Here is a 12,379-nt window from a genome sequence, read left to right as displayed (position 1 = left end):
AGGGGTGGGGGGTGGGGGGGACACCAGCTGAGTCATCTGTATGACCCAAAACAGTCTCGGTGCTAACTAATCCATTTTGATAATAGAAAGCTAATTTGATGATGTATACAACAGTCAGGTTTAAAAGATAATATATAGTACAGTACTATTTTATAACTTTGTAGACACAAATCGTGTAGACACAAATCGGTATCAATTCAGTGTAGATCCATCTTACTTGATCAAGCTGAACAACGATGACTGTGACCTACCTTGCACCTTAACATAGTCCATGTTAGCGTTGACACAGAGAGATATATTGCTGGGCAGTGTCCAGGGTGTTGTTGTCCAGGCCAGGACACTCACTTCCGGGGACTCGAGCAGCGGAAAGCTCACAATTACTATAACAAAGAGCATTGCTGTATTATAACAGAAAAATTGTTAAAACAAAGAGAAACCAACCGCAACATCACAGATGTTATTACATGTCTTCTAATGGATATTAAATCAGAGACACATGGAAACTCAAAACTATCGTCTCAGACAGCATTATGTGTCTTCTAATAGAACAGACAATCATAGAAAAACGAAAACTCACAACCATCGTCTCAAGACAGTATTACATGTCTTCTATTAGGACAATCATATCTGAATAGAAAAACGCAACCATGCGACATGGAGTACTGTACCAGTCTTCTACGAGGAGATATAGACAATAATGTATACAAACATATCGATGACCAATGATATATTACAAGGAAAATAGAGGAGACAAAACATGATACAAACCAGCTGGATCTGTGACGTCTTTGTAGTTCTGTCCGCTCTCAAAGTTGCTGAGAGGAGTGTTACATGTTGTGGAGTAGGGCATCACCTGTCAACCAGTTAAACATATAAACCTATTGTAAACTGTATACAGCTTAGACTTGGTGTGGTGAAACATACAAATTTGTACAGAGTAGAATTATGGCTTCAAAACGACAGATTTGTAATGTTACTCAGGATGAATGTTTAATTTACTGATTACATCGTGAAAATTACCTTGTTTGTTATGACAGTAAACACACTTACAGACCAAGAGATACAGTTGATTTATTTATTCATGTTTAACTACAAATTGCATATAAGCTATCAAAGGGCAAATAAACTGTCATTCTATTTCAAATAAAAAATAATGACATACATTTAAATTTTCACTATATATATATATATAGTAAATCAAGATTCTTGAAAACAACAAGTCTATTGAATATTATTGCACTTATACATCCTGGCACAATAAATGTCTCTGCCACAACAAGAACCAAACTATGTATTCTGTAACAAACTGAATATAGCATACTGATTTCTTTTGTCCTCAGGTATGTACATTTTTTCCTAATACATTGAAACATTAAGGTCAGAACCTCCTCAAAAAGAAATACAGCAACATTACAACATAAAAGATTTTGAGAAATATTTTTCAGATTGATCTACTATGAATAAATTGCTATGGTATTGTACCTTTGCCCCCTTGTAGACAAAACCTTTGTTATAAAGCTCCTTGAACACAAACCAGATCGACTCCATGAACCATGGGTACATAGTCTTGTAGTCGTTCTCAAAGTCTATCCACCTTCCTAGTCTGGTCACAATGTCCTGAAATGATGTTATACATAAAGTAACACAGGGATAATATAACTCATTTACCCCTGAAGACACACTTGAACTCTTCCAATTCAAAGGTTGGAATAGTTCATTATGAAATTTCAGGGGTGAATGAGTTAAATGATAACAGAACTTTATGGGCTATTGTTTTATATTAACAGATTAAATTGTCATATATTTTTCAAAATTATTTTAGTTATTATACAACATTTTAATTAATATGTTCTACAACAATTATACAAAAATTGCTGATATTGGTATTTTTTTCCAGTATAACATGTTTATTTACCAGATTGAATGAAAAATGTGCTTTTAGACAAGTATCTGTAGTAACAGACTTGCCAAGCGATTATTGTGGATGGAGACACAATACATCACATTCATTTTTGAATTTGAAAGCAGCAGAATTCCTTACATGGAATTTTACACCATTATTTGTCAAAACAGATGTCATTGTTAGCACTTTATTTTATTTATTGATTTCTCCCCATGAAAAAATTTAAAGGTTGGAATACATATATATATTTATATATGCATCTTGATTAAAGCTCCACTTTAAAGTGAACATAACTTGAATTCCAAATCATACTTTATTTCTGCACAACTAACATGCAATGGAATTCTATCAACAGAACAATATTTTATATTCTTTTTTTTTTACAATGGTCTTAATGCAGTAACAAGTAACCAAAGTGATATGCTCTAGTTAATGGTCAGGTATATTTGCTGTGGCTTTGTGTCGGTGGCTGTGTGACGGTGACTGTGTAACCGTGACTGTGTGTCGGTGGCTGTGCGACTCACCTGCCAGTCCTGTGAGTACCTCATGACAATCTTGCGACACTCGGCGTTATACTTTTCTATCCCCATCTTCATGACATCATCAGGGCCTGTGATCCCCAGCGTCTTATCTATCTCATATTCCTGTAGTAAACATGTCAGATGTTTAATCACAAGTTACTCTATGGAAACAAGTTGACATGAACATTATTGCATCATCATCATTATGTAAGGAAAAGCTTTCATGAAATTTAGTGCAAGATATACATTCATGTACATGGATAAGCTACCGCACATAGAGACACAATAAATAAAAAAAAATAGGTAATAGAAAGCTTTTCTGTTTGAAATAGAATTCACAACTCTGGAGTAATCAATTTACAAAACTGTAAATATTTCAAATTATCAGTCAGATGAGAAAAAGATAAATAAAAAATAAATAAAAAAATCATCAAATATCAAACAGCTCTTTATTTAAAAACAATATAGGTGTCAGCTTTATATTTTAGTTGCGGTGTGTGTTTTCTATTTAACTAGATATCATAATAAAGACAAACCACAGGCAGGCCATGACAATCCCAGCCAAATCTTCGCTCTACATGGTAACCCGTCTGGTGGGCGTAACGCGTCACAACATCCTTGATAGTCCCGGCCAGAATGTGACCATAGTGGGGTAAACCTGTAGCGAATGGTGGGCCATCATAAAAGGTATACCTGAAGAAAATAAGAGGGATAAAGCATGAATTACTATAGTGTATGGTACACACATTTAGAGAACATTTTTTTCCCATGTATTTTTTATTAACTTTATCAATTGTGGGCAGATTGGTTGAGTGGTTAACAGTCCGGCCTACCACGCAGGTGACCAGAGATTGACCCCCAAAGTCGTCATATGCATGGAATATTCAGAGAAAGTGTTTTTCTCCTGCCCACACAACTCCAACAACCAAGGTGGAGTATAAATTGGTCTGGGGTGGATGTTGCGGTATCTGTGCTGTAGCATTCAAGTGAGGTGGCACTATAAATGATGCCGTTGGAAGCACGGTCCCACTACAAGCAGAACACATTGCATCTCCAACACACACGCAGGTATACACACACATAGGGAGATATTAGTCAGGTGGCATAGGACTAGTAGTTAGCGCCTGATAAGGCAGCTCCTGCGAATTCCTCAAAATTGTATTGATTAATGTACATATCTATGTACTGTAATGCGTTTTAGAGTGGCCTATGTTAGCTAGATAGGGGGCTATATCAAATGCTGTATATCATTATTATTATTAATTGAAAGACAATTTCACCAATGATTTCCAATGGTTTGCTGGTACATAATGGTACATGTATGTACTTTATATACATTATAAACACATGCAGGTAGACATTGGTTTGACTCTTTGCAGTTGAGGACAAATGCGCAATTTTCATTAAGTTTGTTTTTTTAAATGTATATACAGTCAGTATGTATATTAGCAACATTGATGGATTTTAGAATCATTGTATCTCAAATAACTGCTCACCACATTTATTGATAAATTCTGATCATGTCATGCGATATTTGTTATCTCATACTGTTCTGGCTTGTAATTAACAACCAATGAAACTGCAGGAAAGTGATAATCAACTGCACATACTACTGGATGAGAATTGGTTCCATACACCACTGACTTTAAATTCTGTGACATCACTTCATTATCGTTTTGCATTGTATGTCATTTTAGAATGTTGCTGAACTCACTGGGATTTTTAATACCGTTAGTGTTATCTGCAAAACATACCAACTTCAGTAGTTATATATATCATGTGAGAAAGTTCTGACGCATGTGGTCATAATTTATCCAATCATGTTGACTGACTGCAGATATTGAGTCTTGATTTGAAAAAAAAATTCATCTAAAACACTTAATGGGGGAACTTCCACAGAAACTGACAATTTTATGGATGCTGTGATAGTAGATTGTGATTCAATATGATACAGACCTTGGTTTTTTACTTGACTGTTTCAAGGATGTTTTGAAGGCATTTATGTCTTTCCAGTGCTGAAGCACAGCTTCTTCCATCTTGGGGAAATTGATGTGCTCAGCCACTGGCTGACATTTGGACATCGACATGATGACCGTCTCCTGGTTTTCTGTTGTTCTCTGAAAATATCAATAAAAAGAACATCAACAATGTTAGAGTAATAAATAACAAAAAATAACATTTTATTTGCCATTTATACTGTTTCTGATAGTTGCGTTATGTGGAAAAGATAGTGTCTGCAGGAAGCAACACATGGAGGAAAAGCGCCTGCAAGAAACAACATCTTGGAAAAATGGTGCCCAGATCAGTCAAGGATAGTCCAACAGTCAAGGGAGGAAGTCAAGGGAAAACAAGACTATACTAGACTAAATAGAATCCATGAGGTTATCCAATCATGATCCTAGAATTTAACCTAGGTGGTATGTACATGTGTATATGCAATTACAGGTACATTTCCACAATATGTTTTATAAAACTGTATTCCTACTTTTCATTTTTGAATGATTTTCATTTCTTGTGAATTCTGATGCAAAAGTTTGATTTCATCTATATTTAACCTTGTTTTCTTCTGTACTACTTTTCTACTTGTCATAAATCAAAATTAATAGCAAGTGAAAGGAAATATGAATCTTTCTATTGACTTACCCACCAAATAATACCTAATCTATGACCTAAATACTTACCAACTTAACGAACTATGCTACCTACAAGTCTATGAAGTCAAATCAGTCAAGGGTAAATAAAGGAAGAACATTTTTTAAGCATGTACAGCATTACAGTTACTTATGTGTCATTAAAAATTAACGTCATCAAACAAAGGCTCCGGCAACCAAATTATCACTGGTATCATTAATACAGATCATTTACGGTACATACATTGTTCAATATCAATTAGATATCAATGTTTTTATCATTTAGTTTAGTTTTAGTTCATTTCATTGATTATTATTATTTTAAATGTCATCAAACACAGGCTATCAATAGTTATCAATAAGTTTTATCATTTAATTCTTTCTAAGTTGTTTTTCTTTTTTTTTTTTTTTTTTAAATCTAAAGAAAATTGTAAAGACAACATTGCAGAGTAACCCTAGTCTGACTCAGATCCCTAGTAGAACACTGTAGACTTACCTCAATGCCGAATACACTGTACTAGGGAAAGCACAACTGGCTGTACATAGTTAAGCAATTGAGTTTGGGAAGTCTACTTTCGGTTCTGATTTGGAAACTCTACTTTCAGTTCTGTAGGCCAATGAGCTTCTCTGACTAGAACTCATTTGTAGTATTTTTCTTTATTGTTATTAGTACATTGTGTTTTTGCAAAAGCAAACCTATTACCTTGGTATGTTTTTACCAGTAAATGATATCTAGACCAGTATTGGCTGAGCCCAAATAAGATCAGACTAGGTGCATTTATTTGAATTCATGCATGTTTTAAGTTGTTGATTTTGATTAATGTAGATTAATTTCTCAGAAGCCCTTGTTATTTCAAAGATTTTGTGCTTCAATAGGTATCAATTATTAATATTATTAAAATGTCTTACTCTAGCAATGTGTTTCCAATATCCATATTTTTGTATCGAGTTAGAGATATATATGTACCTTAATTTGGGTTACAATGTTTAAAAGTATTAAAAATGTATGTCCATGTTGTCTTACAATAGGTTATACCAGGTAAATAAGTTTTTAAATTACTTACATGTATCAAAGAAACACAGTCTACCTTGAATACTAGGAATATATATTCTGTAGAAGGAATGTTACATGCATGAAGTGTAACTATAATTAGGTTTTGATTTATGCCCTTGACATAACATATTTATAATACTACCCAGCAAATATATTTATTTATACACCTGGTAAGAACACAGTGTTTATTTTATGTGCATGTTATTCAAGCATGATCATTCAGTGTTAAGTTCAAATTACAAATTGCTCTACAATTCCGAGAATTTTGAACATTTTTTTCCCCGGGAGGTTTCAAGGAAATTGTCGATGGCCTCGTGAGTTATGTTTTTATAATAATCCTTACTAGCATTCATGTTTGTGGATAGAGGTTTCCATTTTTTCAACAACAAATTACATGGTTGTATTAATATATAATTTACCAGTGTAGATCCATATCACTTAAACATTACTCTCTAAAAATAATGGTCTGGTGATCTGACAGTCCATTTTGGAGTGGTAGACCCTCACCTTAGGTTAATAGTCAGATTTCAGTTGAAATACTAAAACGAATTATGTTCTCATTGTCCTGTAGATATGAAAATTGGAAAAATCAGAAACATGTAGATCTGTAAAGCATTTATAAGCGCTTTCATTATCAGTCTTCAGATGCTTTACACATAGACACAAGCTATATATGTTAGAACCAATTAAAACAAAAATATTGTTGATGTTGTGTATTTTGTGTATACAAACAAGATGGATGTTGAATTTGCACTAGTTTACAATCTATATACATTTGCATGTATACAAACTATTCTCAAAATTTCAGGGCCTATGGATAATATACCCCTCTTTTCTGCACCCCTGGAATATGTCATGACAAAATTGAAGGCACACAGTTAGCTATATATTTGGTTTCAGGTATATGAAAAACATCAATCGCTAAAATGTTATGTCCTTTGAAGGTTACAACCTGAAAACTACACCAGTCACCCAACTTCAAATCTGGCTGTTTTTACCGTTATCGCTACTGCGCAATTCTTTTGATGTACATCAAGGATCAAACTTGACACCTTGTATCATCCCACAAAGAGTGTGCATACAGAGCCTTGATTTCCTCTTGACATATTCCAAAGGTGCACAGAGCATAACCTGTAGAATTTTGAGGATTTTGTAACATAAAAACATGTAAAATGGGTGGCGCAGTGGATAGACGGCCGATTCCCAAACCGGACGTGAAAATGTAAAAGTAAGACCAATCCCCCTGCATGCGCATGTGCCAACACTTGGAAATCGGGCATAAGAGTGATTAGTATCATTTTTTTCAATTGTTGTAAAATAAATAAAGTTTACACTATTATCAAAAATGTTAAATAATAGAAGCTAATTAGAATTACAGCTAGTCTAAGGACCTGATCAGAAAGTATGTAAGACATGTTTATTTTTATCTACATTGTCATTCCATGAATTCAATACCCAGTTCACTTTACATGGCCATTTCTTTTTGTCTGGCATAGACTTGACTCTGGATTTTACAATAAATTTTAAAATCATCAGATTTTCCTGCAGGTATTTTGTTGAAGGAATATCTAATGTCATAATTTCATCATAACCATTATATTACGCATTTAGGAAAAAACTATTTGATGCTTACAATTGTTCTCTTAAATCTGGTACACCAATAAAATCGTATTATTTTACAATCAGTTTCCACATTCCATGTTTTGATAAAATAACAGTAATTGTAAAGTTCTAGAAACTTTGGATAAACTTTACACCAAGGTGTCAAGGTTTATGAAAAGTATTCCTAATCATTTTGTAGTGTCATCCAAGAGGAAACTGCAAAAAGGATCAAATTATATGCTCTTAAATTGATGCAGTATTGTGCAAAAAGGGTTTCAAAACACCTCAATTTACAGTCAGAATTTCGAACACCCTTTGCAAGACATGACCAAAAAAATAATTGTTTTGATGGATTCAATTTTCATGTTTTAGCTTTGAACGAGAATTATACAGCTAAGTCAAACTCCACAATGAAATCAGTTACAAGGCGATATAATTTGATATGCGCCTTGTATAATATAACATACACATAGCCTAATCAGGGTCCTCTTGTGTTAATATGAGTAAGTAAAAACATTACTTTTCAGTCCGATCTAACCATATTATCACAGCCGGTCAGTCAGATTCAGATTGTGAACACGGTCTTACAAATTTAGTACTCACGCTGTGAAGACAATAAGGATTTCAGTACAGAGAAATCTTGGGCAAATGCAGGTGTCCCCAGAACAATGTTAATGTTTATATAGTTGTATTATTTACTTATTCAAACTGAAAGTTGCATCATTCAGTACCGGTTGCATGTGGACCGGAAAATGAGAAACTTTCTTCGAGCATGCGCAATCCACCGTTTGAAAACAAAAATAAAACCAACTGTAGGCAATTCCCGGAATAGGTTGTTTCCTCGTCTGTCAGTACACCCATAATATATATATATATATATATATATGTTACTCTTTATCGATTCAATGCATATTTTCGGTTTTAGCGAATGTTCATTTTCTATGTCTATATTTCTGTATTTTCTGCACTCACTGTTGTTAACGGATGTTTCAACATCAGATATTAAGGTACAAATATAAAAAAGACTTTCAACTGTGACTAAAGCACTTGATCTACACACAGGAACTTGAATTTCAATCAGAATGGTCTATTTAAGCTCAAAGAACTGATTAAGCCCAATGGGGGTATATATTGGGCTTAATCAGTTCTCTGAGCTTAAATAGACCATTCTGATAGAAATTCAAGTTCCTGTGATCTACACCTCTCGGTAGGACTTCGGTCTGACCGTCAGGGTACCACTGCGCCAACTCGATACTCACTCTTCTTCCTTTTTTTTCTCTCTCTCTCTCTTTTTTTAATGATAACGTTTCCCGCGAAGGAAAGTGATTTTTTTTTTAAGTATGTGCATATTTTTCGGGAAAATAGAAAAATGAAGAAAAATGGAAATCAGTTCTTCTGAATATTGATCCAATTTCACTATAATAAATAGTGAATAATATATATATAAAGCAGTTAAAATATTCAGTTATGTATTATTGAATCAATATTTCTTGAAGATAAAAATACGAAGTATTGTTTGCCTGCCAAACATAAAAATATCCACCGTTTTCTTTGCAGTTAAGCATGTGATTTGAAGCTATTTTGTTTTGGTTGACAACTGCATTACAGATTACATGCAGATAACAATTCATCAGCAAGTTAAACTTTAAGTTTCTCCATGAAAACACAATGAAAAACGTTATGAATATTTTTATGTTAGGCAGGCAAACAATATACTTCGTTTTTTATATACAAGAGATATTGATTCTGTATGCTTTGTACTGCAAAGGTGGAATGAAACAAATGACGCATGTCTTAAAATTGTATGTTTAGCAGGAAAACAATATCAGTTCAGTCAATGATTTATGAAACAAAATTTAAGTCCCAAATTGTTGCTGACAATCTATGCTTATATTGCATAAGGTGAGTATATCTAGTAAAGCCTCAAAGGTATTTGAAAGAAGTTACAATATAAATAAACATGCTTTTAAACTTACAATACACTTTTGTGATGTTTAACATTTGCTTAAAAAAACAAACAAAAACAAAGACGAGCTTCTAATGCACATTTATTAAAATCATCACTCAAGTCGACGGACTGTAATTAAAGGGAGAATACTCCACTTCATTTCCTAATGAAACTAATACGCCGGAGTCTTAATATTGTACTTGAACAATCGTGAAAACAAATCCGTCCTACAAGAAACATGTTTCTGTTTGATAAGGATAGTTAAAGGGAATAACATTTATTGAACTGAGTGACTAATTATCATCGCACATCATTATGAATTTCTGATATGAACGCCAAACAGGATATTGCACAACATGAGAAGCGTATATTTATCAATAGTAAGATGAGTGTACTAGGTCGGGGTGAGCCGTAGCGTGGTGGTAAGACCTGTTCTTCTGAGACTAAAGCAGCTAGATCTGATTCCTACCGTGACGGCCTCGGTCTGAGCGGTGGGACTCCACTTCGCCAATTCGATACTCACTCTTTTTATTTTTTAGTTGCATTCCCACCGCATTACGCAAGGGAAATAAGTGCAAAATAGCATTTATGGAAAATACTTATATACTCTTATTCAATAAACTATATATACTACATATAGTAGGCGAATAGATATTATTTCGGATGTAAGCAATATGAAATACATTGAAAAAGGGAGAAACCCTCATTTTTGCTGTACCTTAATCAAATTTTCCTTTATCTATATTTGATCTATTATACCAGTAAAGATATCAAGTTTTATTGGGTATTATTGATATAATAGATTACTAAATTCCCACCTCTAATACAAAAAGCATGGTATTAATTATTTTCGTACTAAACATTAAATATATGTTCGTCGTTATTTCGATACCTTATTCAAACTTTGCAGGACAAAGCTTAAGATTTCAAAGAACAAAGATTAAAGCAAGATGTTTGTTGTAATGGGGAAACCCCGATGTCTAACTTCCTGTAGAATTGTACATTCCGTATATTTCCAATGTTTGTCAATGTACAATGAATTTTTCAAAATCATGTGCTTGACATCAGTGTATTTGATATTGGAAAAAAAAAAGAATATTACATTTAATACACAATACTTTGGTTTTTGGATTCAAATGAAGTTAATTCAATAATGCATGATGGAACTGGATAGTTTTCTGTTAATTCTTTATACAACGGGATGAAATTTTATAATTTTAACAAAATTAAATTTAAAAAAAATCTTCTTTCGTTTTTATCAATTTATTGGATATAATCAATTCCACTACAGTCATTTTCGAATTTAAAATTTAAAATAAAAATTTCATATGGGTTGTATACATTTTACAATTCGTTTTCAATGTCATTTATAGGAAGGCAAGAATTAAATCATAAAAAAGAGTGAGTATCGAGTTGGCGCAGTGGTACTCCTGACGTTCAGACCGAAGTCCTCCCGACAGACGTAGATCAAGTGCTTTAGTCTCAGTTGAAGGTCTTTCCACAACGCTACGGCTCACCCCGTCTATCTCGTATGATTACAATATATATGTACCTACGACCTGTGTGTTACCTGATTGCGAAACTTCCGGTTAACAAAAGTCGATGCTGAAATATATAGAAACACAAAATGTAAATGTACTAAAATCGGGAAAATAATACATTTTCCGTTATTCAGTAGCATTTTCGGGAACATTGAGGAAAAAAGAAAGAGAGAAAATATGTTTTCAGTTTATGATCCAATTTCACTCTGTTATGAATGAAACTGCAGTTTAAATATTTAGTTACAGTCGAACCTAGTTTTAATGAATTCCTAGAGGTAGAACTTTTTCTTTCAATACACTAATTAGTAACCGGTGTTCAAGATAACCGATATGCGTTACCGTGACCAAGAAAATCCACGAAATTTAGTGAAAACGATGTACTTGATACTATAACAATGGAATAGGATATAAAAGAAAAATAAATGATGGATATTTTAATTGTTTAGCATAAAAATGTTTTTTATGTATTCATGTGAAATTCTTTGAATAATTCTTGATATTTAGAACCAGATATCTTACCTTTTTTTATATAACAGAATAATTTTTGCTTTAGAAAACAAATAAACAAAAAATAAACAAAAGAGATAAAAATATTGTTTCGTTTTATATTTATGTATTTATGTATTTATCTTTTCATTGGTCATTTTAACCGAATTAATCAATTTTATTATATTTTATGATTGAATATCAAATTTAAAATAAAAAGAAGTACTTCATATGAATTGTTTCTTTTGTTTTCAATCTTAATTTAAGGAAGGTAAAAATTTGATAATTAAAAATAAATAAAAGAATGAGTATCGAGTTGGCGTAGTGGTACCCCTGACGGTCAGATCGAAACCCATCCGCCAGGTGTAGATCAAGTGCTTTAGTCTCAGTTGAAAGATTTTTCCACTACGCTACGGCTCACCCCGTCTGTCTCGTATGATTACAATATATATGTACCTACGACCTGTGTGTTACCTGATGGCGAAACTTCCGGTTAACAACAGTCAGTGCAGAAATAACACAGCAAAATAAAATATCGAGATATAGATGGAATGTGTCAAAACCGGGGAAACTACTACAATTGTTCCAATAGTCAGTACTAAGATACTAAAAAGGCAAATCAAACCAGTATACAGTATGTGCGTAAATGTTACAGAATATTGCACCACCATATGTGTTGAAGTGTGCGTAACTA

General features: G+C 33.2%; 1 protein-coding gene across 3 annotated transcripts in view; it reads right to left on the bottom strand.

Annotated features, from left to right (window-relative positions):
- Positions 1–8,481, bottom strand: part of LOC110443418 (isoleucine--tRNA ligase, cytoplasmic-like) — a 24,657-nt gene extending 16,176 nt beyond the window's left edge. The window contains exons 1-7 of one of the 3 annotated variants that reach the window (XM_021487632.1): positions 8,314–8,481; positions 4,381–4,541; positions 2,961–3,117; positions 2,428–2,547; positions 1,483–1,617; positions 769–853; positions 252–380 (exon numbers count right to left, since the gene is read on the bottom strand). In XM_021487632.1, the coding sequence (XP_021343307.1) occupies positions 252–380; positions 769–853; positions 1,483–1,617; positions 2,428–2,547; positions 2,961–3,117; positions 4,381–4,511 (757 nt within the window). In that variant the 5' untranslated portion in view covers positions 4,512–4,541; positions 8,314–8,481. Of the gene's footprint in view, positions 1–251; positions 381–768; positions 854–1,482; positions 1,618–2,427; positions 2,548–2,960; positions 3,118–4,380; positions 4,542–5,550; positions 5,720–6,118; positions 6,199–8,313 lie in introns of those variants that run through there. The other 2 variants (XM_021487634.1, XM_021487633.1) reach the window with 2 other exon arrangements.
- Positions 8,482–12,379: the final 3,898 nt, after the last annotated feature.

Source organism: Mizuhopecten yessoensis, unplaced genomic scaffold (genome assembly GCF_002113885.1).
Source record: "Mizuhopecten yessoensis strain PY_sf001 unplaced genomic scaffold, ASM211388v2 scaffold716345, whole genome shotgun sequence".
In the NCBI taxonomy this organism is placed as follows: domain Eukaryota; kingdom Metazoa; phylum Mollusca; class Bivalvia; order Pectinida; family Pectinidae; genus Mizuhopecten; species Mizuhopecten yessoensis.
This window is presented reverse-complemented; position numbering and strand designations above follow the sequence as displayed.